The sequence below is a fragment of the Phoca vitulina genome, unplaced genomic scaffold (genome assembly GCF_004348235.1).
Source record: "Phoca vitulina isolate PV1807 unplaced genomic scaffold, GSC_HSeal_1.0 scaffold32, whole genome shotgun sequence".
In the NCBI taxonomy this organism is placed as follows: domain Eukaryota; kingdom Metazoa; phylum Chordata; class Mammalia; order Carnivora; family Phocidae; genus Phoca; species Phoca vitulina.
In genome coordinates, this window is record NW_022589735.1 from 2,544,073 (window position 1) to 2,564,074 (window position 20,002).

The window sequence follows — 20,002 nt, forward strand, 5'->3', positions numbered from 1 at the left end:
GCATCCTGGGATCGAGCCCCACATCGGGCTCCGTGCATGGCTTGAAGCCTGCTTTTCCTTCTCCCACTCCCTCTGCTTGTGTTCCTGCTCTCGCTATCTCTCTGTCAAATAAATAAAATCTTTAAAAAAAAAAATTACAGGTGGTTTTCTGGTAAAGAATGCAGTGGCCATGGTATAGTCTGGTACCACTTGCCTGGATTTATGATAAGACCTCAAGCATTTTTTTCTACCATTGATTTTGTATCATCATGCAAATGTCAGCACAGTGAAAAAGGCAAATATTATGAAAATAGTTTTGGTCTTTGGTTCACAGACCATCCTTTGACAACCAGTGGTTTAAATATTTATGTAGCGGTGGTATTGATTGGTCTGTTTATGCATCTGTTCATTCTTTCTCTCTTTTCTCTTTTTTTTTTTTTTAATTTTTTGAAAAAGATTTTTAAATTTTTATTTATTTGACAGAGAGAGAGACAGCGAGAGAGGGAACACAAGCAGGGGGGAGGGGGAGGGAGAAGCAGGCTTCCGCGGAGCAGGGAGCCCGATGCAGGGCTCGATCCCAGGACCCTGGGATCATGACCTGAGCCGAGCAGATGCTTAACGACTGAGCCACCCAGACACCCCTCTTTCTTTCTTTCTTTCTTAAGATTTTATTTATTTGAGAGAGCATGTGTGCATGTGCCCAAGTGGAGGGAAGGGGCAGAGGAAGAGGGAGAAGCAGGCTCCCTGCTGAGCAGGGAGCCCCAACACAGGGCTCAGATCCCAGGATCCTGGGATCATGACCTGAGCCAAAGGCAGATAGATACTTAACTGACTGAGCCACACCCCAACATCTGTTATTTCTTTATATTGTTTGCTATTAGTCATATTTTGTGACAGTTTGACCTGACTGCAGAGAGAAAAAAATGGTGGGGTTTAGGTTTAAGTAGCTTAGAGTACACAAAAAGCATCAGTCTGTCCATGAGTTCCATGGAAATCTCAAGATCAATTTCAAAGTACCTTTTATCCATAGATAAAGAATTGTTTTTTATCCACATATTTATCTGTTATTTAGCTTTGCTATTTAAATGTACAGATTTTAGGGGAATTTTTACCTTTTAAAAATTTTTTTTAAAGATTTTATTTATTTGGGGCACCTGGGTGGCTCAGTTGGTTGGGTGTCTGTCTTTGGCTCAGGTCATAATCTCAGGGTCCTGGGATCAGGCCCTGCGTCAGGCTCCTTGATCAGCGGGGAGCCTGCTTCTCCCTCTCCCTCTCCCTCTGCCTGCCAGTCCCCCTGCTTGTGCTCTCTCTCTCTCTGTCAAATAAATAAATAAAATATTAAAAAAAAAGATTTTATTAGAAAGCATGAGGTGGGGGGGAGCGGAAGAGGGAGAGGGACAAGCAGACTCCCTGCTGAGTAGGGAGCCCAATGTGGGACTCGATCCCAGGACCCTGGGATCATGACCTGAGCCGAAGGCAGACACTTCACTGACTGAGCCACCCAGGCGCCCCGACCTTTAAAAAATTTAAAGAGAGGTGGGAGCGTTTTGAAAAAGTTCTCAACTTTTCTTAAATTTGTGCCTCATAATCTTTTAGGTAGGCTTGAGGTGTAGGCAAATTTTAATTTATGCTCGTGTTTACAGAACTACACATCAAAAAGTTAATTGGCATTCATTTATAGTTGTGCCCCCCCTTTTTTTTCTTTGAGAGAGAAAGAGTGCGTGTGGGTTGGGGAGCAGAGGGGGAGAGAGAATCCGAAGCAGGCTCCACACCCAGAGGAACCTGACGCGGGGCTGGATCCCATGACCCCGAGATCATGACCTGAGCTGAAATCAAAAGTGGGATGCTTAACTGACTGAATCATCCAGGCATCCCCACAGTTGTGCTTTTAATGCTTTGCTAAAACTTGGAATTTAGAAATGGAAATTTCAGTATTGTTTTTATGGGCTATTGGTGCTGGGGCTTCTTCTTTTTTTTTAAGACTTTATTTGAGAGAGAGAGAGAGAGAGAGAATGAGCGGTTGGGTGGGGCAGAGGGAGGGGGAGAGAGAGAGAGAGAGAGAGAAGCAGCCGCCCCGGTGAGCAGGAATCCTGATGCGGGACTCGATCCCAGGACCCAGAGATCATAACCTGAGCTGAAGGCAAATGCTTAACCAACTGAACCACCGAAGTGCCCCACTAAGGCTTCATTTTTGTGAGTTCATTGGTTTCTGATGGTTTGTTCTTTTTGATACAATGCAGAAAAGAAGGTGTAGTGATTGAGGAAGAGTTCTGAGTTTAGGGTTTTGAGATTAGTCTTTACAACTTCATTCTGTGGATGCCTTATTGCTGAGGAAATGGACCTTCACCTGACTACAGATGAGTGCAAAAAGTAGTCATAACTTTTTCCCTTTTCTTTCATCCATTGAATCAGATAGTTTGCAGAATATTCATTTGGCAGATTTTTATCAATTCACCATGTTTTCTTTTTTAAAGATTTATTTATTTATTTATTTGACAGAGACACAGTGAGGGAGGGAACACAAGCAGGGGGAGTGGGAGAGGGAGAAGCAGGCTTCCCACGGAGTGGGGAGCCCGATGCGGGGCTCGATCCTAGGACCCTGGGATCATGACCTGAGCCGAAGGCAGACGCTTAACAACTGAGCCACCCAGGCACTCCAATTCACCATGTTTTCACTAGCTGGGTTCCACTTAGGAGGAGAATGTACTTTGGTGGAAGTATCAGAAATATTGGGTGGAAAAAAGTAGAATTTATGCTCTAGTTCATAAGAAAGGTTTATTTTTTTATTTTTATTTTTTTTTTAAAGATTTTATTTATTTATTTGACAGAGAGAGACAGCAAGAGAGGGAACACAAGCAAGGGTAGTGGGAGAGGGAGAGGCAGGCTTCCCGCTGAGTAGGGAGCCTGATTCGGGGCTCGATCCCAGGACCCTGGGATCATGATCTGAGCCAAAGGCAGAGGCTTAACGACTTAGCCACCCAGGTGCCCCCATAAGAAAGGTTTATTAAAGTGAACGTTCCTTTAAAGTACCAGAGCATAATAGATACTGATAGTTTCTCTTTCTTCTCTGTGCCCTTGCCCTATAAATGATGCATTTAATATTTTATTTTATTTTTATTTTATTATTATTTTTTTTTGGTGATCAGCAAAGCAAAGTTTATTGAGCATTGGTAAAGTTTATTGAGTGATAAATACAAAGCTCCCAAAGAGGGAGGGGACCTGAGAGGGTTGCCTGCATTTAATATTTTAAGGACTTGTGGTTATTATAATTTAACCGACTTTCTAATAGTCAGGAATCTTTCTTTCATTTTATTCTTGTCATAGGTATAGGATATTCCCAAGTTGATGGGGAAAGTGAAGAAAGGGTTTTTTGCTTTTGGCTTGAAAGGGATATATGATTTTTGTTTTTTTAAACATATTTACTTTTTGAAATCACCATTTTTTAAAATGATAATTTTGGTGTGGTTTTAGCATAAATTATATGGAAATCATCCTAATTTTAGATTAGAAAAATTAACCACTAATGCTTTTCCAAATATAGATAATAAGTGAACAGTAGTAGTACTGTACCTATTGTACATCTGTTTTATCAATTTCTTATTTGTCATAACATATCCTTGAATAGTGTAGTATGGCTTATGAAAACAAACAGATTGGTTTTTCTGCTTTACATTGGATTAGGCTTAAATATTCTTATAGAACTTCTACCCATGTTCAAAATTTTGTCCCCTTTTTCCTGTGTCCTGCAAAATTGCACAGACTTGGGAAGAAATTTGTGGACTCTTGATTAGGTCTCGCCTTGTGAGTAGTGACCTCATGTTGCAGCCTGCTTCCATTTAGACTGCAGCTCTGATAATTGCTCGGCAGTTTTTATAAGCCCATCACCATCCTTCATGGTGTTTGAAGTCTCTTTATCTGATGTTTTTGTTGGGAGATGCCATGGATTCAGAATGGCTTGCAGAGCTCTGTTGCACAGGGAAAATGATCTGTATCAGATTTAATTGAAGCAGAGTTACAGTACTTTTATTGAAGTGTTATTTGTAACATTAAATATTTGTAATTGGGAAACTGAAATAATAATATTTCCCTATGATCACTGTATTTGAATTACAGAATCTCGTAATTGGAATAAATGGCTGCAAGATCGATTTTATGTAATGTTCTCAAGAAGATTATGTGATTGTAGGCAGATTTAAAAGTAAAGTTAACAGAAGGGAGAAAAAGGTCAGAGAATGACTATAATCTTTTAGCATTATACTTGACTGAGGACTTTAAAATACGCATGACCCTTGTAATTTATTGTTGGCTCTTTTAGTCTGGTCTTTTTTGGGGGGTTTAGTGAAAACAGTTACCATAAAGGTGGTCTTTATGGCATTTGTCTATATAGTACGTAAGTAATTTGACCTTAAATTTGTCTGCGATTATTTTTCTTGTGTCTTTATTAATCAGAACTCACATCCTTATGATACCACTGCTATTTTGTTGCTGATACAGATGGCATAACTGTACTGATAAATAGTTTTTACAGCCATAGATAAGTGTTAGCCATGGTTTGTGCATAAATGCTTTCTACCCAAAGAAATTGGCTACAGTCTGAAAATATAGAATAATTAAATTCTTTGAAATCTGAAAACCAAATCATTCCTTTGTCCTTTACAAGCTCGGAGAGTGAAGTTGTACAGTCAAGTTTGTAGCCTTATGAGTGACAGTCTGACTTAAAAGTACAAAATCTATTTATTGGATTTATTTACTATGGCTTTTTGGGGTGGGAAGAGGGTTTATTGAAAGCTGTTTATTTGATTGTCCCTGTATATTCTTTGGGGCTAAAGAACCTTTATTGTTACAATATCATTAAAAAGGGGTAGAAAACAGGGACGCCTGGGTGGCTCAGTCAGTTAAGCGTCTGCCTTCGGCTCAGGTCGTGATCCCAGTCCTGGGATCAAGTCCCACATCCGGCTTCCTGCTCAGCGGGAAGCCTGCTTCTCCCTCTGCTTGCTGCTCCCCCTGCTTGTGTGCTCTCGCTCTCTCCCTCTCTCTCTGACAAATAAAATCTTTAAAAAGAAAAGGGGATAGAAAACAAAATGATTAATTCCTCTGCCTATCCATCCAATATAAGACCATTAGAACTTTTCCTCTTTTTGGCTCTTTTGGATAACTGGAACATTTTATTAAAGTTTAGTCATTTTGAAGGGTGGAAATTGATCTAGCAACTTTAACTTCTTTAACTTATTAGTATGGGTAAGAGTCATCACTGGTGCTTATAAAAAATGTAGACTTTTGGGCCCTACCTCAGAGATTTGGGGAGGGCCCCAGAAATCTATTTTTTAAAAGCTTTTTTAAAAAATTGGAAAATAAATCATATATACAGAAATAGGCATAAAACAAATGTATAACAAAACCAAGTTAGTCAAAGCATCTGTCTACCTTTGTAACCACCAACCAGATCTAGAAATAAACACTGATAGCACCCCAGTAGTTCTTACAATCCTGATCTCCAGCCACCTCACCCACTAAAGGAAACCACTATGTTGACTTTTTTTTGGTCAATACATAGCCTTAAAAAATTTTTTTTCTTATTGTTTAAATTCAGTTGACATATAGTATATTATTAGTTTCAGAGGTAGAGTTCAGTGATTCATCAGTTGTGTATAACACCCAGTGCTCATTACATCACGTGTAATGAGCACTTAATGTCCATCACTCAGTTATCCCATCCCCCAACCCTCCTCCCCTTGAGCAACCCCCAGTTTGTTTCCAGTGATTAAGAGTCTCTTATGGTTTGTCTCCCTCTGATTTCATCTTGTTTTATTTTTTCCCCCTCTTCCCCTATGCTCCTCTGTTTTGTTTCTTAAATTCCACATATGAGTGAAATCATATGATAATTGTCTTTCTCTGATTGGCTTCTTTTGCTTAGCATTATACCCTATAGTTCCATTTGCGTCATTGCAAGTGGTAAGATTTCCTTTTTTTAAATTAAATAAAATTTTATTTTTTTTAAGATTTTTTTTATTTATTTGAGGTAGAGCGAGAGAGCATGAGCTGGGGGGAGGGGCAGTGGGAGAGGGAGAAGCAGGCTCTCCACTGAGCAGAGAGCCTGATGTGGGGCTCGATCCCAGAATCCTGGGATCATGACCTAAGTTGAAGGCAGACGCTTAACCCACTGAGCCACCCAGGTGCCCCAAGATTTCTTTTTTTGATGGCTGAGTACTATTCCATTGTGTATGTGTATGTATACATATACACACCACATCTTCTTCATCCATTCATCTGTCGATGGACATCTGGGCTCTTTCCATACTTGGCTATTGTGGACATTGCTGCTATAAACATTGGGGTGCAGGTGCCCCTTTGGATCATTACATTTGTATCTTTGGGGTAAATTCCTGGTATTGCAATTGTTGGGTCCTAGGGTAGCTCTGTTTTTAACTTCTTGAGGAACCTCCATACTGTTTTCCAGAGTAAGGCTGTACCAGCTTGCATTCCCACCAAGAGTGTAAGAGGGTTACCCTTCTCTGCATCCTTGCCAATATTTGTTGTTTCCTGACTTGCTAATTTTAGCCATTCTGACTGGTGTGAGATGGTATCTCAATGTGGTTTCGATTTATATTTCCCTGATGCTGAATTATGTTGAGCATGTGTTGAGCAATGATGTTGGCCATTTGGATGTCGTCTTTGTAGAAATGTCTGTTCATGTCTTCTGCCCATTTCTTGATTGGATTATTTGTTCTTTGGGTGTTGAGTTTGATAAGTTCTTTATAGATCTTGGATACTAGCCCTTTATCTGATAAGACATTTGTAAATACCTTCTCCCATTCTATAGGGTGTCTTTTGGTTTTGTTGACTGTTTCCTTTGCTGCGCAAAAGCTTTTTATCTTGCTGAAGTCCCAGTAGTTCATTTTTGCCTTTGTTTCCCTTGCCTTTGGAGATGTGTCTAATGAGAAGTTGCTGTGGCCGAGGTCACAGAGGTTCCTGCCTCTGTTCTCTAGGATTTTGATTCCTGTCTCACATTTAGGTCTTTCATCCATTTTGAGTCTATTTTTGTGTATGGTGTAAGAGAATGGTTCAGTTTCATTCTTCTGCATGTGGCTGTCTAATTTTCCCAACACCATTTGTTGAAGAGACTGTCCTTTTTCCATGGGATATTCTTTCCTGCTTTGTCGAAGATTAGTTGACCATAGAGTTGAGGGTCCATTTCTGGGTTCTCTATTCTGTTCCGTTGATCTACGTGTCTGTTTTTGTGCCAGTACCATACTGTCTTGAAGATTACAGCTTTGTAATAGAGCTGGAAGTCCGGAATTGTGATGCCACCAGCTTTGCTTTTCTTTTTCAACATTCCTCTGGGTATTTGGGGTCTTTGCTGGTTCCATACAAATTTTAGGATTATTTGTTCCAGCTCTGTGAAAAAGTTGATGGTATTTTGATAGGGATTGCATTGAATGTATAGATTGCTCTAGGTAGCATAGACATTTAACATTATTTGTTCTTCCAGTCCATGAGCATGGAACGTTTTTCCCTTTCTTTGTGTCTTCCCCAATTTCTTTAATGAGTGTTCTATAGTTTTCTGAGATCCTTTGCCTTTTGGTTAGGTTTATTCCTAGGTTTTTTTTTTTTTTTTTTAAAGATCTTATTGATTTATTTGACAGAGAGAGACACAGTGAGAGAGGGAACACAAGCAGGGGGAGTGGGAGAGGGAGAAGCAGGCTCCTGGTGGAGCAGGGAGCCCAATGCGGGGCTCGATCCCAGGACTCTGGGAACATGATCTGAGCCGAAGGCAGGTGCTTAACGACTGAGTCAGGCGCCCCTATTCCTAGGTATCTTACGGTTTTTGGTGCAGTTGTAAATGGGATCGACTCCTTAGTTTCTCTTTCTTCTGTCTCGTTGTTGGTGTATAGAAATGCAACTGATTTCTGTGCATCGATTTTGTATCCTGCCACTTTGCTGAATTCCTGTATGAGTTCTAGCAATTTCGGGGTGGAGTCTTTTGGGTTTTCCATATAGAGTATCATGTCACCTGTGAATAGTGAGAGTTTGACTTCTTCTTTGCCATTTCGGATGCTTTTTCTTTTTGTTGTCTGATTGCTGAGGCTCGGACTCCTAGTACTGTGTTGAACAACAGTGGTGATAGTGGACATCCCTGCTATGTTCCTGACCTTAGGGGAAAAACTCTCAGTTTTTCCCTGTTGAGAATGATATTCGCTGTGGGCTTTTTGTATATGGCTTTTATGATATTGAGGTATGTTCCTTCTATCCCTACACTCTGGAGAGTTTTAATCAAGAAAGGATGCTATACTTTGTCAAATGCTTTTTCTGCATCTTTTGAGAGAATCCTATGGTTTTTATCCTTTTATTAATGTAGTGTATCACATTGATTGATTTATGGATGTTGAACTAACCTTGCAGCCCAGGAATAAACCCCACTTGGTGGTGGTGAATAATCCATTTAATGTACTGTTGGATCCTATTGGCTAGTATCTTGAATTTTTGCATCCATGCTCATCAGAGATACTGGTCTGTAATTCTCCTTTATCGTGGGGTCTTTGTCTCATTTTGGGATCAAGGTAATGCTGGCCTCATAGAAAGAGTTTGGAAGTTTTCCTTCCACTTCTTTTTTTTTTTTTGACACAGCTTAAGAAGAAATAGGTATTAATTCTTCTTTAAATGTGTGGTAGAGGGGCATCTGGGTGGCTCAGTTGGTTAAGCGTTTGCCTTCGGCTCAGGTCATCGTGATCTCAGAGTCCTGGGATTGAGCCCTGCCTCGGGCTCCCTGCTCAGCGGGGAGCCTACTTCTCACTCTCTCTCTTCCACTCCTCCTGCTTGTGCTCCCTTGCTCCCTCTCTCTGTCTCTGTCAAATAAATAAAATCTTAAAAAAAAAAAAAAATAAACGTGTGGTAGAATTCCCCTGGGAAGCCATCCAGCCCTGGACTTTTGTTTGTTGAGAGATTTTTGATTACTGCTTCGGTTTCCTTGCTGGCTTTGGGTCTCTTCAGGTTTTCTATTTCTTCCTGTTTCAGTTTTGGTATTTTATAAGTTTCCAGAAATGCATCCATTTCTTCCAGATTGCCTAATTTTTTGGCATATAGTTGCTCAAGATATGTTCTTAATATTGTTTGTATTTCCTTGGTGTTGGTTATGATCTCTCCTCTTTCATTCATGGTTTTATTAATTTGGGTCCTTTCTCTTTTCTTTTTGATAGGTCTGGTGGCCTGGGGCTTATCAATCTTATTCTTTCAAAGAACCAGTTCCTCGTTTCATTGATCTGTTCTGCTGTTCTTTTGGTTTCTATTTCATTGATTTCTGCTCTAATTTTTATTAATTATCTTCTGCTAGGTTTAGGCTTTATTTGCTGTTCTTTCTCCAGCTCCTTTAGGTCTAAGGTTCGTTGTATATTTCAGAACTTTCCTGTTTCTTGAGAAAGGCTTGTATTGCTATATACTTCCCTCTTAGGTCCTCCTTTGCTGCATCCCAGAGGTTTTGAACAGGTGTGTTTTCATTTTCATTTGTTTCCACGGATTTTTTTTTTTTTAGAACTTCTTGAGATTTTGGTGTAAGGTGAAGTCAAAGCGCACCAGAAATCACAAATTAAATGTTGAAGGGAAGGATGTTGGATTTATAAATTTTCTTCACACCATTCAACATACTACACTGGCAGTGGATTACAGTTAGTTATTAAAAATATTTTTAATCATATAAATATGTACTATATCTAAGCTTAGAAATTGCAAGTATTACTGAGTAAAATATAACTGATCAGACCATGTAGAGATTTAACTTTTAAAATTAAATAGGCAACCCTATATGTAAACAACAAATCATTGTAGCAAAATAACAGAAAAAGATCTAACCTTAATTGACATTTAAGCACTCTGTAGAAAGAGCTTCATTTATCTTTTTTTGTTTTTTTCTGCAGAAGTCAGTAAATACTAACTTTCACCTGAAACTACTAGAAATGGGCCCTGGCTAAACTCTTCTTTGTGCACATATATGTGATTTTTCTCCCCACTGTTTCCTTCAGAAATGAAGTTCAAAAATGTTACTTAAGTTTGAAAATGTTTTTAAGTACTTACCTTGAGGGTATCAGCATGAAAGCATTTTGAACTAAGAATAATCCATTCATGAAAACTAGCATAATATTGGCAGTTAATTTTTTTTAATAAAGCTGAGAGATGTTAATGTTAAGTGTGCCAAACCAGGATGACTTACTGTTGTCTGATAAAGCAGTTGTGCAATTTGCCATTCATGTGTTTGCTGTGAGGGAGACCTGAAGGTTACTGCATGAATGGTAAATGATGTTTATTTGGTTTCCTATAGAAGACCTTGAGAATATTTTTCTTTTTTTCTTTTTTTAATTTAAATTCAATTAATTAACATATAGTGTATTATTAGTTTCAGAGGCGTAGGGCTCAGTGATTCATTAGTATTATATAACACCCAGCGCTCATTACATCACATGTTTTCCTTAATGCCCATCACCCAGTTACCCCATCTCCCCACCCAGCTCCCCTCCAGCAACCCTCAGTTTGTTTCCAATGATTAAGAATCTCTTATGGTGGGGCACCTGGGTGGCTCAGTCATTAAGCGTCTGCCTTCGGCTCAGGTCATGGTCCCAGGGTCCTGGGATCGAGCCCCGCATTGGGCTCCCTGCTCGGTGGGAAGCCTGCTTCTCCCTCTCCCACTCCCCCTGCTTTGTGTTCCCTCTCTCGCTGTGTCTCTGTCAAATAAATAAATCAAATCTGTAAAAAAAAAAAAAAAAAGACTCTCTTATGGTTTGTCTCCCTCTCTGATTTCATCTTGTTTTATTGCCCCCCTTTCCCCTATGCTCCTCTGTTTGTTTCTTAAATTCCACATATGAGTGAGATCGTATGATAATTGTCTTTCTCTGATTGACTTAGTTTGGTTAGCATAATATCCTCTAGTTCCATCCGTGTCATTGCAAATGGCAAGATTTCATTTTTTTGATGGCTGAGTAATATTCCATTGCGTGTATATATATACCACATCTTCTTTTTTATTTTTAATTTTATTTTATTATGTTATGTTAATCACCATACAATACATCATTGGTTTTTGATGTGGTGATCCACGATCCATTGTTTTCGTATAACAGCCAGTGCCCCATGCAGTACGTGCCCTCCTTAATACCCATCACTGGGCTAACCCATCCCCGCACCCCCTTCCCCTCTAAAACCTCAGTTTGTTTCTCAGAGTCCATAGTCTCTCATGGTTCATTTCTCCCTCCGATTTCCCCCCTCCCCATTTTTCCCTTCCTTCTCCTAATGTCCTCCATGCTATTCCTTATGTTCCACAAATAAGTGAAACCATATGATAATTGACTTTCTCTGCTTGACTTATTTCACTTAGCATAATCTCCTCCAGTCCCATCCATGTTGATGTAAAAGTTGGGTATTCATCCTTTCTGATGGCTGAGTAATACTCCATTGTATATATGGACCACATCTTCTTTATCCATTCATCTGCTGAAGGTCATCTCGGCTCTTTCCACAGTTTGGCTATTGTGGACATTGCCACTATGAACATTGGGGTGCATATGGCCCTTCTTTTCACTACATCTGTGTCTTTGGGGTAGATACCCAGGAGCGCAATTGCTGAGTCATAGGGTAGCTCTATTTTTAATTTTTTGAGGCACCTCCACACTGTTTTCCAAAGTGGCTGTACCAACTTGCATTCCCACCAACAGTGTAGGAGGGTTCCCCTTTCTCCACAACCTCTCCAACATTTGTTGTTTCTTGCCCTGTCAATTTTTGCCATTCTCACTGGTGTAAGGTGGTATCTCAGTGCGGTTTTAATTTGAATTTCTCTGATGGCTAATGATGGTGAACATTTTTTCATGTGTCTGTTAGCCATTTGTATCTCTTCTTCAGAGAAGTGTCTTTTTATAACTTCTGCCCACTTTTTGACTTGATTATTTGTTTTTTGGGTGTTGAGTTTGAGAAGTTCTTTATAGATCTTAGATACCAGTCCTTTATCTGTAGTGTCATTTGCAAATATCTTCTCCCATTCTGTGGGTTGCCTCTTTGTTTTGTTGACTGTTCCCTTGGCTGTGCAGAAGCTTTTTATCTTGATGAAGTCCCAAAAGTTCATTTTTGTTTTTGTTTCATTAGCTTTTGTAGATGTATCTTGAAGGAAGTTGCTGTGTCAAAGAGGTTATTGCCTATGTTCTGGATTTTGATGGATTCCTGTCTCACATGGAGGTCTTTCATCCACTTTGAGTTTATCTTTGTGAATGGTGTTAGAGAATGGTCGAGTTTCATTCTTCTGCATGTGGCTGTCCAATTTTCCCAGCACCATTTATTGAAGAGACTTTTTTCCATTGCATGTTTTTTCCTGCTTTGTCAGAGATTATTTGACCATAGAGTTGAGGGTCCATATCTGGGCTCTCTATTCTGTTTCATTTCTATTTTTGTGCCAGTACCATGCTGTCTTGGTGATCACTTCTTTGTAATATAGCTTGAAATCGGGCAGTGTGTTGCCCCCAGCTTTGTTTTTCTTTTTCAACATCTCCTTGGCGATTTGGGGTCTTTTCTGATTCCATACAAATTTTAGGATTGTTTGTTCCAGCACTTTGAAAAATGTCATTGGAATTTTGATCGGGATGGCATTGAAGTTATAGATTGCTCTGGGTAGCATAGACATTTTAACAATATTTATTCTTCCAGTCCATGAGCATGGGATGTTTTTCCATCTTTTTGTGTCTTCTTCAGTTTCTTTCATGAGTGTTCTGTAGTTCCTAGAGTATAGATCCTTTACCTCTTTGGTTAGGTTTCTTCTGAGGTATCTTATGGTTTTTGGTGCTATTGTAAATGGAATAGTTTCTTTAATTTCTTTTTCTACAGTTGTGTTGTTAGTGTATAAGAAAGCAACTGATTTCTGTGCATTGATTTTGTATCCTGGCACTTTACTGAATTGCTGTATGAGTTCTAGTAATTTATACCACATCTTCTTTATCCATTCATCCCGTCGATGGACATCTGGGCTCTTTTCATAGTTTGGCTATTGTGGACATTGCTGTTATAAACATTGGGGTACACGTGCCCCTTCAGATCACTACATTTGTATCTTTGGGGTAAATCTCTAGTAGTACATTTGCTGGGTTGTAGGATAGTTCTATTTTCAACTCTTTGAGGAACCTCCATACTGTTTTCCAGAGTGAATCCTGAGAATATTAATCTGATAGACTCTGTTCCTTATGTTGGTTAGTGTTTGTGTTGGCACATTTATAGGGGATCTTCATAAAACTAATTACATTTACTTTTTTTTTTTTAAAGATTTTATTTATTTATTTGACAGAGACACAGCGAGAGAGGGAACACAAAGCAGGGGGAGTGGGAGAGGGAGAAACAGGCTTCCCGCCGAGCAGGGAGCCTGATGCGGGGCTTGATCCCAGGACCCTGGGATCATGACCTGAGCCGAAGGCAGACGCTTAACGACTGAGCCACCCAGGCGCCCCTACATTTACTTTTTAAAAATAACTTTTTATTGAAGAGTCACATACATACAGAAAAGTTCAGAAATCATAAAGTCATTGAATTACCAAACACTAAACTTGTATAAGCACCACTTGGGTTACTTGTTCCTTCTCAAGTGCTCCATGTCCCTGTTTGCCAAAAGTAGCTGCTATATGGCTTTTGTAGATTTTTTTTTCCTGTTAGTGATTTTTTTCCTTTAAAAATCAACTTTGAGGTTACAACTTTTACGCAATAACATGCACTCATTTTATAAATGCACACGTACACATATATACCTGTTAAGAACCACCAGTCAAGACAGACTTTCAATCACCCAACAGTCTGGCCCCAGACCGCCATTCATCTGCTTTCTGTCATTGTATAGATAAGTTTAGCCTGTTTTAGAAATTCATGTAAATGGAATCTCCTACAGTGGGTACTCTTTTGTGTCTGTCATCATTGCTTGACATAATGTTGAGATTCATGTTGTTGTGTATTTCAGATGTTTGTACCATTCATTTATTCATTTTAAAAAATTAATTTTTTTTTTTTTTTTAAGATTTTCTTTCTTTATTTGACAGAGGGAGAGAGAGCACAAGCAGGGAGAGCAGCAGAGGGAGAGGGAGAAGCAGGCTCTCAGTCTAGCGGGGAGCCTGATGTGGGGCATGATCCCAGGACCAAGACCTGAGCTGAAGGCAGCGCTTAACCGACTGAGCCACCCAGGCGCCCCTGTTTGTACCTTTTATTTAAAAAAAATACTGAGCATATTCCATTGTAGGGATGTCCCACACCTTGTGTCTGCTTTCACCCGTTTGGTTTGATACCTTTGTTTGGCTGTTGTGAATAAAGCCTCTATGCTTGTGCTATTCGTCTTTTTTTTTTTTTTTTAAAGGTTTTATTTATTTGAGAGAGAGAGAGAGCATGAGATGGGGGGGGGGTCATAGGGAGAAGCAGACTCCCCGCCGAGCAGGGAGCCTGATGCGGGACTTGATCCCGGGACTCCAGGATCATGACCTGAGCCAAAGGCAGTTGCTTAACCAACTGAGCCACCCAGGCGCCCTTTGTGCTAGTCTTCTAAAGGAATTATGCTTTCACTTCTCTTGAGTAAATACCCAGGAGTACAATTGCTGGCTCATTTGGTAAGTTGTATAAGGAAGTGCCAAGCTGGTTTCCATAGTGGTTGGGACATTTTAAATTTCCAGCAACAATATAGGAAAGTTCTAGTTGCTTCACATCCTTACCAGCACTTTGTATTAATTTTAAACATTTTACTGGTATCCACATCTCCTTGTGGGTTTCAGTTAAACTTTTAACTATGGTCAAAATGAAGATGTTATCTATATTTTTATAAGTATCAGTAGATACTGTGGTGCAAAATTTGCTAAGGAATGCCTGTTAATGGTACAGTGAATGAGGTAGTATGATTTTAGTATCGATTTTGCCTTTTTCGTAACTTGAGAACATCCTCTGAGTAGTAGCATATGCTGTTAATTCTGGCAAGGAGTACAGAGTAAGCATTGAGGCCTTGTACTATCCTAGATGAGGTGGTTTTGTTGGGATAGTAGTCCACTTTTTTCCCCTTCAGCCTTGGAATATAGGTCAGTGTTTCTCCAAGTGAGCACCAGATGAAATAGCTACACACACACACACATACACACACACACACATACATACACACACACACAGGTATGTATATTTAGTTTTTTGTGTGAAAAATAAATTTTTTAAAATAATTTTTAAAAAAGATTTTACTTATTTGAGAGAGAGCGAGCACGAGCACAGAGGGAGAGGCAGAGGGAGAGGGAGAAGCAGACTCCCCACTGAGCAGGTAGCCCGACGCAGGGCTCGATCCCAGGACCCTGGGATCATGACCTGAGTGGAAGGCAGATGCTTAACTGACTGAGCCACCCAGGTGCCCCTGAAAAATAAATTCTTTAGAAAATTAGAATCCTACTCTTCCAGAAATGAATGTAAAACTTGGTGCTTGCGTTCCTGATTGTGTCAAGGTAGTGCAACTCTTTTTGTAGTTACTTAGTATTGAAAAGTTTTATAGTTGGGCGCCTGGGTGGCTCAGTCATTAAGCGTCTGCCTTCGGCTCAGGTCATGATCCCAGCGTCCTGGGATCGAGCCCCGCATCCGGCTCTCTGCTCCGCGGGAGGCCTGCTTCTCCATCTCCCATTCCCATCTGCTTGTGTTCCTGCTCTTGCTGTCTCTCTCTCTGTCAAATAAATAAATAAATCTTTAAAAAAAAAAAAGAAAAGTTTTATAGCTAATGTCTTTCTTTGATTACAGTGCCCATTTATCTCCCATCAGCATCTTACCAGCCTCTGCGGAGTAAGTAATATATTTGTAGAAGACCTTTTTATAAAATTTAAAAATATTACTTAACTGTAGAAATGAAAATCATGTATTTATTAAATAAGAAATGTTTATAAAAAGAAAATCATGTATTGTGTTTACTTTAGAGGAAGGATTGTACATAAGGCAGTGAAACTAAATATTTTATACACTGCAATAGGAACAAATAAAGAAGGAATGCATTGCCTAATATATAAAATAAAGATTGAACTTTCTTCAGATGATTTTTTTGATCTTCTGAAATGATTGAGCAATGTCAGTAGATCTCTTTTTATTAAGTTTTCTTTAAGAAGTAGACTTCATGTAAAAAATATGGACAGGACCCTTACAGTTTCTTTGATTTAGCTGAGTGTTGATAAATTATTTTGCCTTATAAATGTAGCTTTAAAGAATCTATTTAAATGTTTTTTCCATATATGAGCAGGGAATGAATTACTGGGACAACTGATCTTTCCCACCTCAGTAGTAATAGTGATATTATGATTGATTTGTATAATAATTTCTTTTAAAAATTTAACCCATTTTCATGTATTCCTTTTATGTGTTTCTTTTTATACTCTAGTTTACCCATTTAAATACGCTGGTAATTTATCTTACTAGTCACGTTTTAATGTTTGTATTTATGTGGCCAAATGCCCAGTTAGGGTGACTGCTTCTCACTAAAATGTGTTCTGTTTTGTAGCATTTTAGAAAGAACAATTAGAGCAGCTGTGGAACAGCACCTTTTTGATCTGCAGAGCAGCATAGATCATGATCTTAAGAATTTACAACAGCAAAGTCTGGTGTGTAATAATGAAGCAGAAAGTTTTAATTGTGATGGGGAAGGATCTAATAACCAGTAAGAAACTTTTATAACATTTCACTATTATTTTTTAGAGTTATAAAATTGTTTTAATTTATCTTTCAAAAACCATACTTTACTTAAATAATGGGATCTCGGGGATTTCCAAAAGTGTGTGTGTAAAGTGACTTTGTAAGTTGCATATACTCACTTAAGATTGAAAATTGAAATCTTCCATTATGGTAGTCGACATTAAGTCCAGCACTGCCAGATTTTCCTCCCTGAACATCAGATGAAGTAGTGTGCTTTTACCTCACTATGTTGTATGAAAAAATAATGTTAAAAAAAATTAGACCCATACTATGTGCAACAAATGGTCACACCATGAGAGACATGAAGTGATCTAGACAGCTAGGTGCAGGGATAGCAGATTGGCATCACTCATGTTGTATATAGTCATTGAGTGCAACGGTGAGCAGAATCATCCTTTGCTATTTAAATTTTATCCCCTGTCATCAGCTACTACCCTGCTGCCCTCCCTACATACTTTTAAAAAATAGTTTAGCTGTTACTAGTTGAATTTTGTATCAGTTAAAAGTACCTCTGTGTGCTATGTGATTTGTGATTTTATTCCACTCTTCATCTGATTACCTTTAAATGGATGAAATGCCTCATCTCCTTTCCTGTTTCCTCAGCCCTGCACTTGAGGGATATATAGGTGCCTTTCTTTGAGACCATAATATAATGATTTCATAGTTTTCATTTACCAGATTTTATTTGGAGGACAGATGAGAAAGATGTACCCAAATTTGGAGGGTTCATAGGAGGTTAAAAAAAAAAAAGATAATTGGGTAAAGTGTTTCTTCTTTTCTTTTCTTTTTTTTTGAAGAATTAGATTTTCAAAAGGCCGAGTATGTGTAGTACACTAGAATAGCTATTGAATATGAACTGAAACTGAAAAAATTAATGGATCTGAAAACCAGTGGTTGCAATATGTTTATTTTTGGAATACCATATTGTACAACTGCAGGTGTGCTATGTGTCTGAATAGATGGCATGACCAGCCAGTGCAGCTCTGTGGCCCTGATTTGTCGTGCTTTGAAGGCATGACTAGAACTGATAAAACTGGATTGATCTAGGGACCGTTTGGGCTGAATATGAAGGAAAAAAGCAGTGTCTGAAACAAAACAGTAACTAGAAGTTGGAAATCGTGGAGAACTCTTTCAAAGGCTATAATTAATATAAGTAGATTCCTTGGTGTTTGTCTTTAGCTTAGCTAGAGATCCTGAAACCCATGCCCATGCTCAGACAATCTTCTTATTTTTATCTCTGGGGAAGGAATTCATGTTCTGTCATTGATGGTGGTATTGTATTTGTAAACAAAAGCCTGCTGCAGTATTTTGCATATTCTAAATTATGTAACATGAAAAATCTGCAGTAGGAAGCTATTCCTATCATGCTTGATAAGGTGTTGGACATTATCGTATCTAGTGCTAGACTTGTATTTTAATTGGAACAGATCATTATAATTGAGAGTATGCATTTGTAAGGGAAATTATTTTGACACACAAATTGTTCTTTCAGCCATTCATTTGCTTTTGAAAATTTTCAAAGGGAGTAACAAACAAGGTGGTTTTCTTATAACATTACCTGGAGAGGCAAAAATAAACTTAGTGTGTTTAATAATCTAATTTGGCAAAATAAAGAAAGTGTGAAGTTTTATGAAAAGGACACATTTTCTATAACAAGTGAAAGTTTCAGATCATTATTGATATTTATTTATTTTAAAGGCATTACATACTCAACATTTGGCCTGATCTGATTTTTTAATCTTCATTACTAGGGTTGATATTGCTGATGATATTATTAATGCCAGTGAAAGTAACAGAGACTGTTCAGAACCTGTGGCTAGCACTAATTTAGACAATGAAGTTATGCAGCAAGATTTTGTATTTGAGGATGAAGAAAATAACCAGGTAAGAAATGCAAAGACTAAAAAAATCTTTGTGTTAGGTATGCTAGACGTACAGCGCTGATTGCTTTATGTGTTCCTTTGATACCAGAGGCTGACACATACTTGTCTTGATTATAAATTCCCAGAACATACACCCTGTCAGTAAAGATCAAGAACCATCATTGGGTAGGGAATTAGATATAAAATATTTAAGAATATTTGCCTGGAAGGAAACAAATGACGATGTTAGCTGAGGTGGTTGGTGGTATTATGGTTGAATTTTGTTCTTTTTAAAAGCTTTTTTCCTATTTCCCAATTTTTTTCTGAAGAACGTGGGATCTTTTCACAGAGAAAATCCATGAACATCACTTTATTATTATTATTTTTAAAGATTTTATTTATTTGTTCGACAGAGAGAGAGACAGAGAGGGAACACAAGCAGGGGGAGTGGGAGAGGGAGAAGCAGGCTCTCTGCCGAGCAGGGAGCCTGATGTGGGGCTCAATCCCAGGACCCTGGGATCATGACCTGAGCCGAAGGCAGATGCTTAACGACTGAGCCACCCAGGCGCCCCCATGAACATCCCTTTAGAAGTCACTAAATTGTTTTCAGTGTCTTAATTATCAGTGGTAATGTTTTTAAAATAATGTCAATAAATATACAAAGCACTATCCTTCTAAGACATGTTTCAAAGTTCAGTTTTGGTAACACTTTTTAAAATAAGATTCTTAATGGATAAGGAAGTTTTCTTCAACATGTTTTCATACTAAACCATAAACTCTAAGATAAAGATATAATAAAGAATTCAGGATCTGTTGACTGAGATTTGTATTCTGGCTTTGCCTCTTAATAGAACTGTGACTTTGGCCACCTTACCTAACTTTTCTTATCTGCTCTTTGCTTTTCCTTAGGTGGGGAGTAATACTTATATTAGAGGATTATTATAATATCCAAGGAAGTGGAAGTATACAGTTATTTTTATAAGCTAGGAAACATTTCACAGAAGTTAAGCTGTTCCGCTATTTTCACTGCATTTGTTTATTACTTGTATATTAATGCTTTTACTTCTACTGGTATATTAGATTAATCCCTTTTCATCTCTTCATCATTAATTGCTTCTGTAGTTGTCTCCTTGCCCTTTTCTGCCTGTCTACTGGATCATTTCCATCAGTGTAAAATGTTACTTTCCCACATTTAGGAAATAACTTTCTCTTGACTCTTCACCCCACTGTAGTTAAACCCCTATTTTTTGCTTCCCCCGTAATAAAATAACTTGAATGTGTTGTCTCTTTTAATTCTTCTCTTCCCACTCTCTCTTGAACCCCCTTCAGGTAACCTTTTGCCCCATCATTCCTCTGAAATTGCTTTTGCAAGTTAACAATGATGTCTGTTGCACATTTTACTTGATCTATGAGTACAATATGATTCAATTAATTACTCCCACTACCTTGATACGGTTTTTTTCTTG

The 20,002-nt window shown here is 38.5% G+C and overlaps 1 protein-coding gene across 5 annotated transcripts in view; it reads left to right on the plus strand.

The window, feature by feature from the left end:
* Nucleotides 1–20,002, plus strand: part of FAM13B (family with sequence similarity 13 member B) — a 144,551-nt gene that overhangs the window by 94,868 nt on the left and 29,681 nt on the right. For all 5 annotated transcript variants that reach the window (XM_032425107.1, XM_032425106.1, XM_032425108.1 and 2 more), the window contains 3 exons: nucleotides 15,736–15,777; nucleotides 16,484–16,639; nucleotides 18,426–18,558. In XM_032425107.1, the coding sequence (XP_032280998.1) occupies nucleotides 15,736–15,777; nucleotides 16,484–16,639; nucleotides 18,426–18,558 (331 nt within the window). The remainder of the gene's footprint in view (nucleotides 1–15,735; nucleotides 15,778–16,483; nucleotides 16,640–18,425; nucleotides 18,559–20,002) is intronic.